This window comes from Asterias amurensis, chromosome 4, assembly GCF_032118995.1.
Source record: "Asterias amurensis chromosome 4, ASM3211899v1".
In the NCBI taxonomy this organism is placed as follows: Eukaryota; Metazoa; Echinodermata; class Asteroidea; order Forcipulatida; family Asteriidae; genus Asterias; species Asterias amurensis.
In genome coordinates, this window is record NC_092651.1 from 3,496,697 (window position 1) to 3,514,557 (window position 17,861).

General features: G+C 37.8%; 2 protein-coding genes across 4 annotated transcripts in view; one reads left to right on the forward strand and one right to left on the reverse strand.

Moving 5' to 3' along the window:
* Positions 1 to 12,736, reverse strand: part of LOC139936409 (arfaptin-2-like) — a 30,815-nt gene extending 18,079 nt beyond the window's left edge. The window contains exons 1-3 of one of the 3 annotated variants that reach the window (XM_071931230.1): positions 12,558 to 12,736; positions 7,149 to 7,335; positions 1,120 to 1,152 (exon numbers count right to left, since the gene is read on the reverse strand). In XM_071931230.1, coding sequence (XP_071787331.1) covers positions 1,120 to 1,152; positions 7,149 to 7,299 — 184 coding nt within the window. In that variant the 5' untranslated portion in view covers positions 7,300 to 7,335; positions 12,558 to 12,736. Of the gene's footprint in view, positions 1 to 1,119; positions 1,153 to 7,025; positions 7,336 to 12,557 lie in introns of all 3 variants that reach the window. The other 2 variants (XM_071931228.1, XM_071931229.1) reach the window with 2 other exon arrangements.
* Positions 12,737 to 12,917: 181 nt separating this feature from the next.
* On the forward strand, positions 12,918 to 17,028 carry LOC139935757 (mitochondrial import inner membrane translocase subunit Tim10 B-like). Its single transcript, XM_071930322.1, has 3 exons — positions 12,918 to 13,090; positions 13,416 to 13,511; positions 15,002 to 17,028. Exons 1-3 carry the CDS (start codon positions 13,067 to 13,069, stop codon positions 15,392 to 15,394), a joined length of 513 nt encoding a protein of 170 aa, XP_071786423.1. The 5' UTR covers positions 12,918 to 13,066; the 3' UTR covers positions 15,395 to 17,028.
* Positions 17,029 to 17,861: the final 833 nt, after the last annotated feature.

Sequence of the window (17,861 nt, forward strand, 5' to 3'; positions counted from 1 at the left end):
AACACTTACAGTACATTACACCTTGAAGAAAATGCCTGCATTCAAAGGGGAAAACATGCCTTAACTATCCTATCCTATGAGGAAAAACAACGTGGCTATACCTGTTTTCCTCCCAGGATAGTTTAGGAAATGCCTCAACCATCCTAGGAGGAAAAACACAGTTACTATGTATTTTTTATTCCTAGGATAGTTAAGGAAATGCCTCAACCACCCTAGGGGAAAAACACAGTTACTATGTATTTTTATTCGTAGGATAGTTAAGGAAATGCCTCAACCATCCTTGGAGGAAAAACAAAGTTACCTGTATATTGTTTACTTCCCAGGATAGTTAAGGAAATGCCTCAACCATCCTAGAAGGAACTAGAACAACTGCAGTTAAAGGGTCTATGTACTTTTTCCAAACACAAACACCATGTCCACAGATTTACATTAAACTTACAGTTTCAAGATTATGATAGTAGAAAGCTTCCCTTGAAATTTTACTTACCGAGGTGCTGTACATGTAGTCTTTGAGAAATGAGTAAAACAAATAATTTCTGTCTCAGTTTTAGCATGTAAAAACGTATTAACCAGTTATGCTATGGTTATGGTATAATATCATAACTGGTTAATGGGATTTAACATGCTAAAATAATTGTTTGTCATCAATACAACCTAGTTGCACTGACACAAGTTTCTATTGTGTACACTCAACTACCTAAAGCTTGCCCCCAATCACATGAAACAGCAACACTGCCTTTCAGTTTAGTTCAATGACTACAAATTGGTGACCCGGCAAGTCACTGGACCAGCCAAAATCCAACACACAAATAGCATGCTTGGACACAGCCTCACAATGGACCCTTCCAATGAAATATGCTAATTACATTCACGCATGCGTACAGACCTTATTGGTTGGCAAAGGCCATAGAGTTGTGCACTAAGCAGACGCGCAAACATGTCTGCGCCACGCAGCCATTAGCCGTGTCCAAACAGCACGATGTTCCCTCATTTTGCCAACCAAAATGTTAGTGGGCACGCCCTCTGTGCAATTAACATATTTCATGGGAAGGGTCTGTTGTTAACCTATTTGCATGCAGCACTTGATAAAACTATTTTACAAGATACTGAAATGCTTACATTGGTCAGTAGCTAGAGCTTGATCGTTCTCATCTACAGTCAGGAAGGAGACGATGTAAAGGAAAAAGAGAGAGAAACAAGAATATGAGTTAGTTAGAAAGAGAAAAGTTAATCAACATCAATTTCCAAAATCTTGACCAAACACAAATGTTAATCTCAAAATTAAACAAAACTAGAAGTTGTAGTTTGATGGAGATACTATAGACGATGTGACCTCTGACGTCACACGAAAACCATAACATGATTCGCGCGCATACCGCCGGGCAAAACCTTTGTGTTTTTGCAGCCAGCTAGAAAGTGTACGCAATCTTACTGTGACTGCGCAACTCAGTGCCCGGCGAAACATGACGTATAGAGTGTTTTGTCAACAGAGGGCGGTTCGAATGTAAACATAGGTCACATCGTCTATATAGTCATCATAAACACGAAGAGATCACACCCTCCCAGGTTACCCTCCATGCGTGGAGTTTGTTTGAAATGATGACGTAATAGAATATTATTTGTTATCACACAAGCGTGACTGGGAACAAAAAAAGCGCTTTTGCGTCCAACATTATATGCATCAAGGTGCAAGCTTGAGTTTGATACGGGTAATCCATAAGAGGGTGCTATAATTGTTCTTAAAGCAGACATAATGCGCAGTCTGTACATTTTGCCTAGAGCTTTTAAAACAGCAGAATATGTGGAGTTATAGAACACTCACAGGGTGATACGCATGGTGTGAGAATATAGGTTTATATCACTCATCTTGTTGCTATAGGTCAACCAATTCTTAATCAATGATTCAAGTTGGCTTAATAATTTTTGACATTGAAGGTACATGTGTACATGTAGGTTGTTTTTATGTTAGAATCTATGTACCTCACTTAAAACACTGGGAAAAGTATCTGTGCGATGCCAGAAACAAAAGGAGTTTCGTCTGACAGGCCAAAATGCATTAGAAAAATTAGTTTTGGTGCAGAAAGTTTGTTTGCAGTCGTTCTTCCAAGCAACTCTGTCGATAAACACAGCCGCTAGTAACAAATATTGAAATGAGAAATGTTCAAGTGCATACGTACATAAATATATAGCGTCTGAAGTGGCTGGTAATGAATTGATTATGAGAAACGTCTTGCACCAAGACTACAATATTTACTGATAAGTATACCAACTGTAAGCTACAGGACAGGCAAAATGTAAACACTGGAACTCATATGTACTAAACGCCTGAAAAAAAACATGTGTGGCAAAATCCCCTTAAAATTTGTCCAGACATAACAAGCTTTTAGCACTAGTGTAGACAGCAGATACTGTTCCTAAGTAAACTGCTATACCCGTACTACATTATCATGATGATGCAGCACGGACATAACCTATATCATGGCCAGACATGAAGTGCATACAGCACTTTTTCAGTTCTTTTCGTATTTAGATTGCTCGTCAAAAACACAGGCATATGATTATAATGATGTGACCTCCTTGGTCCAGTGTTATAAGGTCATCAATTGCAATGTTAAAGGAACACATTGCCTTGGATCGGTCGAGTTGGTCTCTGAAAAGCATTTGTAACCGATTGCTATAAAATGCATAATATGATTAGACAGATATTTTAAAATGATCCACACAAGTATCACTCAAATTTGCGTGGTTTTCCTTTTACCTCGTCGACTAACACGGTCGACCATTTATGGGAGTCAAATTTTTGACTCACAAAAATGGTCGACCGTGTTAGTCGACGAGGTAAAAGGAAAACCACGCAAATTCCAGTGATACTTGTGTGGATCATTATATTCTACTTTTAAAATATCTTTCTAATCATATGCATTTTATAACATACAGTTACAAACGCTTTTCAAAGACCAACTCGACCGATCCAAGGCAACGTGTTCCTTTAAATGTAAAACAATTAAAGATCTGGAAACAATAAATGAATCATCAAACTCCGCAAATATGACATGTATGATACTTGGCTCTTGGGGGAAAAGTACGTGTATGAACATTTAATTGAGTACAAGGAATGACCTAGGGTATGAGGCTTTGATAGACATTTCAGGCTATTAAATATAAAAATAAAAAATTAATCGTGCTGCTTGACGATAAGCGAATTTTCATGCTTACTGTAGCAGGAATATTTGCCAAGGTGTAAACCTATTTCACAGGTGAGCAAGAAAATTAGGGAGCCAGCTTGCACGTTCACCATGGTTTGCATTGTGACGTCATTCATTTTCGTGCAGTAAGCACTGGAAGTTTAGCATGCCTTTTAGTGTGCTTGGGATTAGCAGTGGTATAAAATAGTACAGCAAGCACAACATCGGTCGTTAGGTAGCTCTTTGAAATCGAGTCTAACAGTTTAGGTGTTCAGTTATCAGAGGGTGTTGAAATTGTTGTTGGTGAGAAAACAAACTTTCAAATAAACTTGATGAAGAGGATTAAAAATGTTATGCTTTTAGATCTAAGGCAAGGAATAAAGTATGACAGAAACAAATGAGGACATTATGAACTGGAAACAATGTCATGAATGTTAATGTTATGAAAAAGACACAGGTCCTTAATGACAGACACAGAGGCCAATTTTATAGAGCTGCTTAACAGTAAACACATTTCTTTTTTTATGACACTGGACACTATTGTAATTGTCAAAGACTTAACAATTAGCTTTAACAGTTGGTGTATCACAACATATGCATAATATAACAAACCTGTGAAAATTTGAGCTCAATTGTTCGTCGAAGTTGCGAGATAATAATGAAAGAAAAAACACCCTTGTCACATGAAGTTGTGTGCTTTCAGACGCATGATTTCGAGACCTCAAATTCTAAATCTGAGGTCTCAAAACCAAATCCATGAAAAATTATTTCTTTCTCAAAAACTACGTCACTTCAGAGGGAGCCGTTTCTCATAATGTTTTATACTATCAACCTCTCCCCATTACTCGTCACCAAGTAAGGTTTTATGCTAATAATTATTTTGAGTAATTACCAATAGTGTCCACTGCCTTTAACTGGAAAGAATTGCTTTTAAAGCCCAAAGTGTTTCAAAGGTTAGCAAGAAAATAAGGTAGCCGTGGTTTGATAATAAGTCATTTGCTTACAGTGAAATTGATGGAAGGTTGCCCTTTCCACTGGCTTTGGTTAGAAGTAATTAGAAGTAAATGGAAGTTGCGCAGTTAGCTTAAATTGGCTGCTAAGCAGTTCTATTGGGCCTGCTGAGTTGGCAGACAACACCAAATCAACATCTAAGTATTCTGTAGCTTTGAAATATTACACAAGAATTCACGAAGAGATTCAAGTTTCAATCACTTTATGTAGAATATGTAATGCTAGGGGAAGAAATCAATATATTGCTGTCACTCCATGAACTGAAGCTTGTGTAATTTAAGTCAGGAAGGTTTTTAGGCACGCTTTCAGATTGAAAGTGTTATTTTAAAATTAGCAAAAAAACATTGGAATAAAAAGGTCAAAGAAACATTGAAAACTGCTGGCATTATTTGAGTGTACACTTCTGTCGAGCTTTACTTTATGTGTTCCCTTTAAGAGATTTTGATACCTTTTGTAGATCAAGTTTTTTGGCCATGACACAAATTCCTACTCACTGTGAATGAATATTATATGTAATATAATTTACCTGCAGAAGTTTCAGCTTCATTAGTCATTAAGCTTTTGAGAACAAAGTAAAAATCTTCGAGCAATGTTTTCAGGAGAGTGGCGTAAATCCATTGAACAGTGTACATGCTTAAATAATTTTCGTCTCACTGAGACAAAAACTATTTTCACCAAATTGTTTTACTCTATCTTCAAAAATTACATCGCCTCAGCAAATAATATTTTAAGGGAAGCTTTCTACTTTTACTGTGTTTCAAGTTTAATGTAAATGTGGACAAATGTGTTTTGTGTCGTCATACAAAAAATCCCAAAACCCTTTAAAGACAGTGGACACTATTGGTAATTGTCAAAGACCAGTCTCCTCACTTGGTGTATCCCAACATATTATGCATAAAACAACAAACCTGTGAAAATTTGAGCTCAATCGTTCATCGAAGTTGCGAGATAATAATGAAAGAAAAAAACACCCTTGTCAGACGAAGTTGTGTGCTTTCATATGGTTGATTTTGAGACCTCAAGTTCTAAACTTGAGGTCTCGAAATCAAATTCGTGGAAAATAACTTCTTTCTCGAAAACTACTCCACTTCAGAGGGAGCCGTTTCTCACAATGTTTTATACTACCAACCTCTCCCCATTACTTGTTACCAGGTAAGGTTTTATGCTAAAAAATATTTCGAGTAATTACCAATAGTGTCCACCGCCTTTAAAAAATCATCACTGATGAATGTTTGAATGTACAAATTACACCTGTCGTGTACATGAGGGATGCCACACTCGCTGGTTATGCTGTAATTACCACACAACTGATTTCTCCGCAGGATCACTGTCGGCATCGCGCTGTGCTGCCGATGATAAGTCCGCTGGGATCTTGAAATAATCGCAATTGATCGCGGCGAAAAAGCAAGAGGGGACAGGGTAAACCAATGCCTCGTCGTAAGACGTTATCTAATGGAGTGTGATTTGTGAAAACAAACCAAGTGTCGTCTGCCCCAGTGCAGAATGCACTGTGTGCTAATGGAAATTAATTTATGCGCTGTTTAAAGGGAGGGTATTCCTGTGGAAATTAATTTATGCGCTATTGGAAATTAATCTATGCACAGTTTAGAGGGAGGGTATTCCTTTGGAATGCATGCTTATGCAAATTAATTTATGCGCAGTTTAAGGGGCGGAGACTCGTGTGAAAACTTATTTTTAGGATAATAGGATTTAATCGTGGTGTTAAAAGGCCAGGTATACCTTTGGAAATTAATTTATGTACTAATGGAAATTAGTCTATGCGCAGTTTAAAGCAAGGGTATAGTCCCTTGGTAATTACTCCAAAAATAAATCACCATAAAAATGCTTTTAAGCCGGTAAAGCTGGTCAATAAAATTGGTCACAGATGAGACTTTTCTACATAACATGTAATGGAAGTAAAAGGAAAAAAACTATACAAGTAGAAACCTACGTGTGTGTACATTGCGTACATGAAAGTAAGTGTACACAAGGCTGTGTATTGACTTTCTCAAGAGCTATTTACGTACACAACTCCGAGTGATCATCGTTCATCGTATCAGCAATTCAATATATTGAATGATAAATTTACAATACACTGTACACGCTTGTGTGTTACGGCTGGCAAATTTATGTAACAATAAATTTGCCCCAATCTCAACTTCAAAGTCAAGAGATGCTTCCTTAAAGGGAAGGTCCACGTTTGGTAATTGTCAAAGACCAGTCCTCTCACTTGGTGTATCCCATCATAACCATAAAATAACAAGTTGCAATAAAGTGATGAAAGAAAAAACACCCTTGTTGGACGAAATTATGTGCTTTCAGATAAGATTAAAAGACTTCTAGCTAAAAGTCTTTTATTATTTTAGTGAGAACTTTCCTCTTTCTAAAAAAATATATATTACTTCAGAGGGAGTCGTTTCCCACAATGTTTTATACTATCAACAGCTCTCCAATGCTTGTTACCAAGTCAGTTTTTAAGTTAATATTTGTTTTGAGTAATAACCAAACGTGTACCTTCCCTTTAATGATATGAATCAACCCAAAATACCAACACTGTACATTTGATTAATCCAGGATTATTGCAATTCTTTAAAAACATTCAAAATTTGTTATACAGGGCTTGAATTTGGAGGGAAATATTTTCACAGGTTAGTTTTATGGTACTACAACTAATATAATTGAATCAAACAGTGGGTTCCAAACACCAAAGGCATATAATCCTTTTTCAGTGTCATCTCCAATGTCTGCCTCTTCCTATGTATGAAAAACTCACACAAAAATCTGCTTTGAAATATTTAGGGGTAATGGATGGAGGTGAGGACAACCTACCCGCTCCTCCTGCTGGGTGAGCGAGGCGGCTGCCTACGGATGGGTTTTGGATGACTCTGGGTTGAGGTGGTGATGACATGGGTGACTTCTGGGGACTAGACAGGTCAACGCCTGTAAACTGACCGCCACTGCCGCCCTTGGCCGAGGTACTGCTCTGAATGGTTGCTGCTGCGTCTGATAAGGACGGGCCGTCTCTCAGCATGTCACGTAGGTCTTGCTCGAAGGTGTCGTCTAGGTCGTCCTCAGGCTGGTAGTTGCCGTTCTCTGTGGTCATTGCTTGAATGGATGCTTCCTAGAAGCTGATCTTCACCTGAAGAAAAACACAAAAATATATTAACAAATAAACATCGTTTGAAGACAAATTCAAATTGAATCAAAGTCAGAATCGTTTTCCTTGCTGGAATCACGCTTTTTGCTAAAGCCTTCATCACACCAAACTCGTTCTCAATACATTTGTTTTATTGAATTGAATTGAATTGAATTGAATTGAATTCAACACAAAAAATGTAGCTGAATGAGCTCAAACTGTGTGCAAACAGAGTGGACGTAGTAGCAACAGACCAAACCCGTTTTGCAATATTTTTAGGATGGGTTTGAGAACTATTTTGATGTGACCCAGCCTTAAAGGAACAAATTGCCTTTGATCGGTCGAGTTGGTCTTTGAAAAGCGTTTGTAACCGTTTGTTATAAAATGCATATGGGTAGAAAGATGTTTTAAAAGTAGAATACAATGATCAACACAAATATGCCTCAAAATTGAGTGGTTTTCCTTTTACTTTGTGAACTAACACGGTTGGCCATTTATGATGGATGGCCGATCGTATTAGTCGACAAGGTAAAAGGAAAACTGTGCAATTTTGAGGCATGTTTGTGTGGATCATTGTATTCTACTTTTACAACATCTTTCTAACCATATGCATTTTATAACAAACGGTTACAAACGCTTTTCAAAGACCAACTCGACCGGAAACGTGTTCCTTTAAGCATGAAAATCACTCTGACGACAGTCCTAGCTTTACTCAAGGTGACAGGTGTTGTAGAATCTGATGATGAATCAATGATCAAGTCAGACACTTTATTCATGAAGGGGAAGGAATTTGAATAGCTCAAAAGGCAACGACTCTGACGTCTCCAATAGCACCAATCAGCTTTCTGAATTCCTGAATAGCTACATGAATTATTTCTACTAGTTGTACACAGATTTCTTTTAACATTATTCAATAGTTAAAGGATGTAAATATTATAATGTACGAGTACTTTAAAGAGGGTTGTTTGTTTAGATGTTCGTCCTGTCAAGGAAACTCTGCAAACTTCCACAAAGCTGGCAACAGCCAATCTCTCTCACATAAACATTGGTTTAATGTCATGATTATGTTATTTAGTAACTAGACGAGAATACTTTATTATAGTCATTGTGAAACCACAACCTTGATTGTAAGTTCAGTTAATAGCGTTTTAAAACTTTAAGCCATTAGTCACACGAAGAATAAACGTATGCTTCAAATACATACTTATTTCACTGTGACGTTAATGCCCAGTGTAATCACATCTACACGGACATGTTTGTAAATGTTTACATTACAAGTAAAATATGCAGGATACAATTTCAGGGAAATGTTATCTTTATTTTCAACATACTTAAAGTGGTAGTATTTTCCAGAGGGGAGGGGTATGTGCCTCTCTTCAGAGGCTGTTCAAAAATTAAGGTCACCCGATTTACTTGTTATTTTAAAGAAATAAGATATTCAATTAACTGAACACCTTGCTTGCACATTTTCACCTACATGGACTACGAACATCTGGCAATAAATTTAGTTAGGTACATGTAACACAGTGACTTGTTTTGCAACACTTCAATCACGGAAACCCAACTGCTTAAGGGGAATATTTTGAAGAGGCATAGAGGCAACGCCTCATCACTCATCTCTAAGCTTCGCCTCTGTGCCCTTTGCCATTCCTAATGTACTATAGAACATTGTACAATGTGCTTTGAAATTCTATCCCTCATGATGTATCAGGGCTTAAATTACGAGGAAATCTCCAATCAGGTCTTGAAACTGAGAATTGTCACTTGACAAATGTATCTTTTAACAAAGTCCCAAAATTGTACAAGACAACATAACAGTCTTTGTAGTGTATGTCCCTTGTTGAACTGTCAGGATGAGGTTTGTACTTCACGGAGGCAACAAAGGCGATTGCCTTGATGCCCCCAGCTGGTTATTGTCTTAGTGCAACTGAAATGGTATGGAAATTTATAACTTCCTCATAAGGTGTCTTTACCAAGGAACAAATGCCTCGGTGCCCAAGTTGCCCTTTCAAAAACAAAGCATACAGGCTTGCTTGTGGTCTAGTGGATATTTCAAAATCTGTGTATTAACCATTTACACAATGTGGAAGACACCTCAGCAAAATGTGTCTGCCATTGCTGTCATTTGGGGAATCAATTCCTTTGTGTACATTTTCACTCCCAAAATGTGGACAGGATAAGAATGTGTACTGTAAAGTGCGCTGCACATTATGGAATGTGCCACAACTGTACACAATGTGTAGTTTGTATAAAATATTTTACCTACATGTTCAGAGCATCTCAGAGTACACATTATATGCCTCTCTTAATATTTATGCATGAGGTACATCACAATGCTAACTCAAAACGAGGCGATGGGCGCAGCCACTGCAAGTGATGGGAAACGTGCGCCCATAGCCTCAATTTGGGTAAGAATTATGACGTCATGCATTTATAAGTATTAAGAGAGGCGTATACTGGAACTGTGCTTGCAAAGCTCTATGGTTGAACCTTCATAACACATGTGAAGGGATGAGTCAGCATGCATATTGGTGTCATGGTTGGGGTGGGATGGTGTGATATTTATTACAGAAACTCATTTCATTCATCATTTATACCAATGTTCATCACACAAGTATTCATGAAGCCCGATACTCTATATTAATAAATGAACACACCATAGTTCATTATAATAACTTAATCTTATGTACACAGTATTTGCATGATCAAGCACTGGTCATTTATGTACATACTGTGGTATAATGCTAAGTGCAACTGATTGCAAAAAAGCCTACATCAACAACATAAATTAAGCATTTTGAAACACACAACTACTTTACAATAGGTGATGCATAGTGTTCATTCTGTCTGTGCTTAATACCTAATAACCTATGTGTCTACAGTGGCTTACGCCCAAATGTCATGATTGTAACAGCAGGCCTGGAATTTCATCTTTTAGAGGGCAAGGCCATTTTCATTTTGAAAAGGGCACTTCCATTGGAAAATCTTAAAGTCTATGGGAATTTTTGAAAGAGCACCAAGGCCAAGACCAGGGCAACGGAGGCCATGAACTCCGTGAAATTCCAGGCCTGTAACAATGTACAAGTACATGTACTGTGTACAATGTACATACAGCAAATGTACTGCGTACTGTCCCAGGTACGTGTAGTTCACAATCAACCAAAGATTTTGATGATTTTGGAAGATTGAGGCAGTTTGGATCCTACATAATGTACCACAAAAAAAATCATGTTTGCGATTATTTTTGGAGGATTTAAGCTGTTTTCTGTGGGGACAATGTGTGCAAAAACTATACAACTGTACTATGTATAGATATCGCACAAGGAAAATCCCAAGTTGTTGCAGGCGTTAAAAAACATCTGCCAGAAGTCTCTCCAAAACAAATTTATTTATTTTTTTATTTCATTTTGTATTTATTTTATTTCATTTTATTTACAATACAAATAAATGCGTTAATCGACATGAAGTGGTTAAAATAGTGCAATACCAGGGTGGATGAAAACAAACGGTCAATTTTGTTTTGACACTAACAGTAAAAAAATGCTTGCCCTGCTTTGGGGCAACATGTCAATTGGGCAAGACAAAGAGGGGTTGGAGGCTGTACTCAGTGTGAATCCCATTGGTGGTAGACCCACGAAGCGAATTGTTTGTTGTGTTCAAATTCATTTGGCATACATGGCATGAAGTATGAATTTGGGGTGTGTTCCACTTGTACAACGTCTGCTAACGTTGCACATGTTTACCAACAACTTCGAGTTGAACGAGTTGCACTCTGCCAATGTTTGGCGAATGTAAGCAACCATAGGCAAATGTCTGAGGCATTGGTGGGTGGTTTTAAAATGGCGGACAATCGTATGGTAAGCAGCAATATTATTTGTTTGTCCCCAAAATAATTTAAGTGTATTTTCGTAGTTGATAATGCAGCAAGGTGGATTTCATAACGACTTAATTAGTTGATGTTAGGATGTTCAAAAGAGGACTACATAGGCCTACAGCAAAAACAAATTTTCACCACTTTCAAAAATCAAGACACACAATAGGCCTATTTTTTATACATGTAGATATTAAATCTAAGAATACAAATTGATCATCAATGTGTAATGAATCAACAAAGGATACTTGTAAACTACATCATTTAATAACACAGGCATGTGAGTAACTAGCCATGAAAAAAGAGGATGAAAAGAGAAAACCAGGCAAGCAAAATAGAGGAAACTTAGACAATTTTCCTATACTTTTGTACACAGTAAGTTAAGGAAAAATGAGGAAAATCAAAACCCAAAAAGAGGAAATCAGCTGAAAAAAGGAAGTCTTACATGCCTTAACATAATTGAGAAAATACTTGAATTTTTTTTTCTGAAGAAAAAAACAAAACAAAACGTTACCACGACCGACTTTAAAATGTCAGTCAGAGAACCAAGGATGGGTAGTTAACTTAACTGCTGTGTGGGCGTGGCGCTCGTCTTTATTTATTTTAAAATGCATTTTTTGTACGGATTTGCACAATCCCGCAGGTTGTGTCGTGTTTGAGGGATTGCAGAATGCTTGGCTCTATCTGTTATTAACTGTTAATTGGCTATTTTAATGCCCTCTTGCAGGAAAAGCACAAACAACAAATCAAAACAAAATCTTGCACCATGTGCGAGTGTGGCGCTGACTTGCTACATTATACTGTGGGCACGCCGTGTGTGTGCAAGTTTTCACATACAACATTGTACCGTACCAAATAACCAAGTCAGTAGCCAGTAAGCCTACAGCAGATAAATACTTCAATAACAACCAGTGACAGTCACAGCCAGACTAAAGGAAACAATTTCAGTTTCATTTCCCAAAAAATAATCATGATGTCATTACTCATTATTCTTATCATTCAATTCAATTCAACAAACTAGCTCCAGTCCATGAACAAATTATTTGATATTAAAAAATAATAAAATTAATCATTCTGAACCCAGCAGGCAGGCATGAAATTAATAACGAAGCTGCCTTTTTAGGGTAGTCTTTAAAAAGGTATAAATATATATTAAATTTGTTGTTGTTGTAACAGTTAAAAACCTTTGGGAACGGTTTCGGACTCCGGCACGTTGTGGGCAACAGAGGAACTTGGCCGGCTAAATTTTAGTGCAGTACACACCACCGAGTACATACACTACAGCAATGTACAGTGAAACGGAAGATCTTAGGCAGGGGGTTTTATACGACAATGTTTTCCACATTATGCTTACCAATATTGCGTACACTTTGAGGTAAATGTACTAGCACGTAGTCCAAAGAGCTGGCTGAACTTCTGCCGCTTGGAGAAAGAATTGCAAACTCTGGAAATACGCTTTTTAATTCATCCCAAAATAATTTCTTTCCAGACTCCCTGGGTTTTCCACAGATGTGACGTGTGAGATGTTGTCAACATCCGGGAACTCTCTTGTCTGCAGCGGTTTTATTTTCACTGGTAACCACATTTCTACGTTGTTACAGTGCATGTATGGGACCAGTCTAGACTGTGTTTGGTTCCCTGTCTCAAACACGTGTAAAGATAACGTATACAATGCTTGCTATAGTTTATGTACACAAATGCATGTGAGCTAAGAAAAGCAGACGACAAGATATGAAACTCTGCTCTTCCTCCTGAATTCGTTTTTCTTTAGTTATTTATTTAACTGAAAGCTGTATTGTTTGATCCAAGTCATTTTTAGTGAACCAACTGTGAACGTGAAAGGGTAATAGAAATCAATTAAAGATGGAGGATTATGCCAGACGAAATGTGAGTAGTTAGAATTAGAATTTCTAAATCTAGATGAAATTATTGAATGATGATGAACTGATGTCGATGAATGAGCAAACCCGTTGACTTGCTTGCACTGCACTCCCTCTGCAGTTAACTGACAGTGACACTGCTGTGTTTGTGAAATATTATTCAGACAACACAGCTGAGATTTCAACAAAATCGTTCGCAGAAACCTTAAACAATAATCTGACGACCAGATGTCATGTCAGTGGTTCAAATCCCACTCCAGTCCATTGGTCTTTTGTTCAACCCAAAATTATGATAAATAAACACTAATCTAATAAATCTTCTTAATCTTCAGCTGAAGGATTTCTTATCGATGTACAACCAGTTTACGGAGGTCTGTTTCAACCACTGTGTGCAGAACTTCAACTACAGACACATGATACCCGAGGAGGTGAATATGGGCCCCAACACTAGCAATAGCTATAATCCTGGTCATGTCTTGTTTGGCCCCCTGCACCACGCCATGGCCCCCATGCCCCTTTCAATGTTGGCTCTCCTTGTGCGGTCTTCGGCGCTCCCATCAACATTGAGTAGGGGAGAGAATGTTTATTGTCAGGGGGAAGTGGACAGGGAATGTTTCTTGTAACATTGGGAATGGGTGGCCCAAGCATTTTAGCCAGGATTTTAGGGTCTCCAACTCCAAGGTCAAATTAAGTTTTGTGATTCACTCATTTTCAAATAGATATGATCTTTATTATTGAAAGTAGGGGGGGATTTCTAGTTTCCAACCTCGCATTAAAATTGTTTTGGTGCCCTATAAATAACTTGATCGATTGATTTGATGGCGACATTTAATGGTCACACAGTAGGAAGGTTAATTTAGTCAAATACTAAAACCTACTCACTTATAGAAATTACTTACCTCCAGAAAAAAACCACCACAGCAGGCAAGTCGGCAAGCTTTTATACGAGGCCAGTGCGCTACAAAATTTGAGACGATAGTTTGCACGTGTGCTAGACAAAGATATGCTGTCTTGGACGATTAAAGTTATGCGTCACTTGACAGCGGTTAAGAGTAAAAAGTCCAGCATTTCAAATGCCCTCTTGAGGCGAGTTTTGCAATGTAGCTTTCTCTACATTGCACCTCGTCTATGGAATTCATGGCCGCTTTTGACCACAGAACACAGAATAACCCATCAATATTCAAAAGACAGCTCAAACGCACCTCAAATGGGCATTTTAAATCCTGGACTTTTTTACTTCGACTTTGCGAACCGGTGCCCTTGAATGGCATTTTGTTGTCAAATACTGTATACTGTGCGCTTTATTTTACAAGTGCTGTTTATTAAAATTAATATTAATGATGATTCAAAGAGTCTTTGTAAACTTTTACCTTGATTTGGGCTTCTTGTCCTTTATACACATACCAATGTCTTGAATTTGGAAATCCTTGGGTAAAAAACCTGCATTTGTGAAGTGGAAAGCTTTGATAACTTAGCAAACTAATTTCTCTTAAAAAAAATTATTCTGCATGATCTTTTTTGAATTTTTCATCAGCGGTAATTTTTCAAATAGTTATTGTAAACTTTTTACCTTGATTGGGGCTTCTTCTTAAAACAGATACCTTGAATTGGGAAATCCTTGGGTGACATTACCTGCATTTGTGAAGTGAAAAGCTTTGATAATTTAGCAAGCGAAAGTCTCTTTAAAAAATTATAAATGTCGAGGGTTTGAATCCCACCCCGAGTAATATGCCTGTGATTTTCTTTTCACAGAGCTCGGGTACACATGTAAAGTACCGAGTATACAAATCAGTGTGTATGTATATGGGTAAAATAAAAAATTAATATTTATCCCCGATGCAAATTTGCGTCTACTAAATTATTCTGCGTGATCTTTTTGGAATTTTTCATCAGCGTTGATTTCAATTTGTTTTTACAGACATCATGTGCAAACAGATGCGCCGAGAAACTAATCAATGTCAACCACCGACTCATATCCGTCTACATGGAGATCAATCCGTTACATAAACAAGCAGCGGCCCTAGAAGCATCCCAGGCCATAGAAGCAGCCCAGACCGCCGAGGCAGCCACTCTAGACACAACAGCCCCACCAGACACCCCCTCGCTCAACCTCGCCGGGCAGGTGGAAGCTGTGTTTGGGTCAGACACCATTGTAACCGATGGTTCATCCCCAGCACTTGATATTGCAACTGATGTCATGAATCCTGTGGACAGTAACCTACAAGGTGTGAATACAATTCAAGGGACCAGTCTCGAGAACAGTGGCCTGAACATTAGTAGTGACAGTACAGAGCAAAGTGCAATGTCATAGCACATGGACATTTGTTGGGGTTTTCAAAAGGAGATGCTGCTTGGTTAAAGCATACATCTGGGCACAATTTCATAGAGCTGCTTTTAAAGGCAGTGGACACTATTGGTAATTGTAAGAGACCAGTCTTCTCACTTGCTGTATCTCATCATATGCATGAAATAACAAACCTGTGAAAATTTGAGCTCATTCGGTCATCGAACTTGCAAGACAACAATGAAAGAAAAAAAAAAACCTTGTAAAACGAAGTTGTGTCCGTTTAGATGGTTGATTTTGAGACCTCAAGTTCTAAATCTGAGGTCTTGAAATCAAATTCGTGGAAAATTACTCCTTTCTTGAAAACTATGGCACTTCAGAGGGAGCCGTTTCTCACAATGTTTTATACCATCAACCTCTCCCCATTACTCGTCACCAAGTAAGGTTTTGTGCTAATAATTATTTTGAGTAATTACCAATAGTGTCCACTGCCTTTAAACAACCGATTCGTTTATAGCGCTGCTAACAGTAAGCACACGAAAAGGCATGCTAACCTTCCGGTGCTTATCGCATGAAAATGAATGTCACCACAGTGCAAATCCATGGTGAACGAGCCAGATGGCCGGCTAATTTTCATGCTAACCTGTGAAGTACGCCTACACCTTGGTAAATTTTCTTACCAATTAGCAACGCTATGAAATTTGGCCCTGTTATCAGTTTAATAACTTCACAATACATTAGCCACAGTAACAATCTACTCTGTGTATTGATGCATCTCACACTGGTGTAATAATGTGTGAGAGAAGGAATAACACACTCATTTCAAAACTTGGTGAAATTTGTTCACTAGTCTTTGTCCAAGAGTTTGAGGATTCAGTACTACACAAGAATACCAACCAGGATTACCTTTTACTATACTTACATAGGAAATAACAACTCTCATTTAAAATTGGAGCTCTCATAGACCTTTTTGCAAATACCCATTGCGCAAGCGCTAACTGTTGAGTGAGGTGCATGCTGGTCTAGCTACCAATCAAACTTGACCGCTAGCCAGACCAGCATGCACCTCATTCCACATCTTACGCGCACCTACCAAGTATTTGCGATAAGGTCTATTGTCACAATATAGCAAGTTTAAAGAGAGCCCTCTATCACCAAAAAGTAGAGATCATATATTCTGTAAGTTGATTAACAATATGCCGAGGGAAAGGTCTTGCAGGTTTAGGTTTACACATTTAAAGGCACTGGACACATTTGGTAATTGTATTCTCACTTAGCGTATCCAAACATATATGCATCACATAACAAATCGATGAAAATTTGGGCTCAATTTGGCATCAAAGTTCCTAGACAATAATGAAAGAAAAAACACCTTTGTTGCACAAATTTGTGTGCTTTCAGATGCCTGATGAAAAGGGCTTCAGGCCTGAAGTCTTTCTCGGATTCAAATACTTTAGTAAGAAATAAACTCTTTCTTAAAAACTACGTACTTCAGAGGGAGTCATTTTGCAAAATGTTTTATACTATCAACAGCTCTCCGTTGCTCGTTACGTAGTAAATTTGTTTATGGTGATACATTCTTTGTTATAGTAATTACCAAACCTCTCCAGTGCCTCTAAGCACACCTGTGGGTAAAACATGCAATTAGAGATTAAGCATTGAAATAAATTGTTATCACTCACAACTTTCTCTTGTTTTTGTTCTTCTTTCAAAGGCCTCCATTTATACAAATCTTTTATGTGCTGCAAGAATACATAACTTTATTAAAAAGGCAATAATTACAATGAGTTTTAATAAGGTTTTGCTGAATATTTCAAAATTACGACATTGGTGACATAAACTAAGTGGAAAGTAATACAAAAATAAAATGCTTTGTACTTGTATCCCCTTTTTTTTTTTTTTCTTTAATAAATGTTTCAGAAAAACTAACAATGCACACCTGAAACTCAAAGGTGATTAGGAACTTTGGGAAACGTTATCTTGCAACGGTGAACAAGGGCAGTCACTTTTTGGGGGAAAAAGAGGATTTGTTTTAGTAACTACCACCTACATGTACGTGACAATCTTTGTATTTCTCAAAATAGTTCAGAATACTTAGAGGTTGTTTAGTACTCTTAACTTTGGTTGAACCATGGAGGAAGGAAGAGAAGGAGCTCTAACGAATGGACTTCAAAAGTCGGACCCGTGGTACCGCATCGTTTAACGATACCTCGTAATCACCCACATACCTTATACAACCAATGGGCGACCTGGCGTTTGTGAATTTGCACGTGCGCACTTGGTTCTTCGCCAAACTATGGCGTCGTATGTCGTATGGATATAATATAGGAAAAACTACTTTTTTGAGACGCGATAACATTTTTGGACGCTACTGTACACCTTAACGATTAACACAATTGAATACCAACCACCCTCGTGTGCCTATGCCCAAATTTTGATCCACCGCTAGTGACCGGAAAGTCACAAAAAATGTAAAAATAAGCCATGATGTTTC

What these genes read in the sequence shown, in the direction of transcription:
- LOC139935757 (XM_071930322.1), top strand. Translation starts at nt 13,067, where the DNA reads ATGGAGGATTATGCCAGACGAAAT. An exon ending in AGGATTATGCCAGACGAAAT is followed by an intron (nt 13,091 to 13,415) that starts GTGAGTAGTTAG and finishes CTTAATCTTCAG; the next exon opens with CTGAAGGATTTCTTATCGAT. An exon ending in GACACATGATACCCGAGGAG is followed by an intron (nt 13,512 to 15,001) that starts GTGAATATGGGC and finishes TTGTTTTTACAG; the next exon opens with ACATCATGTGCAAACAGATG.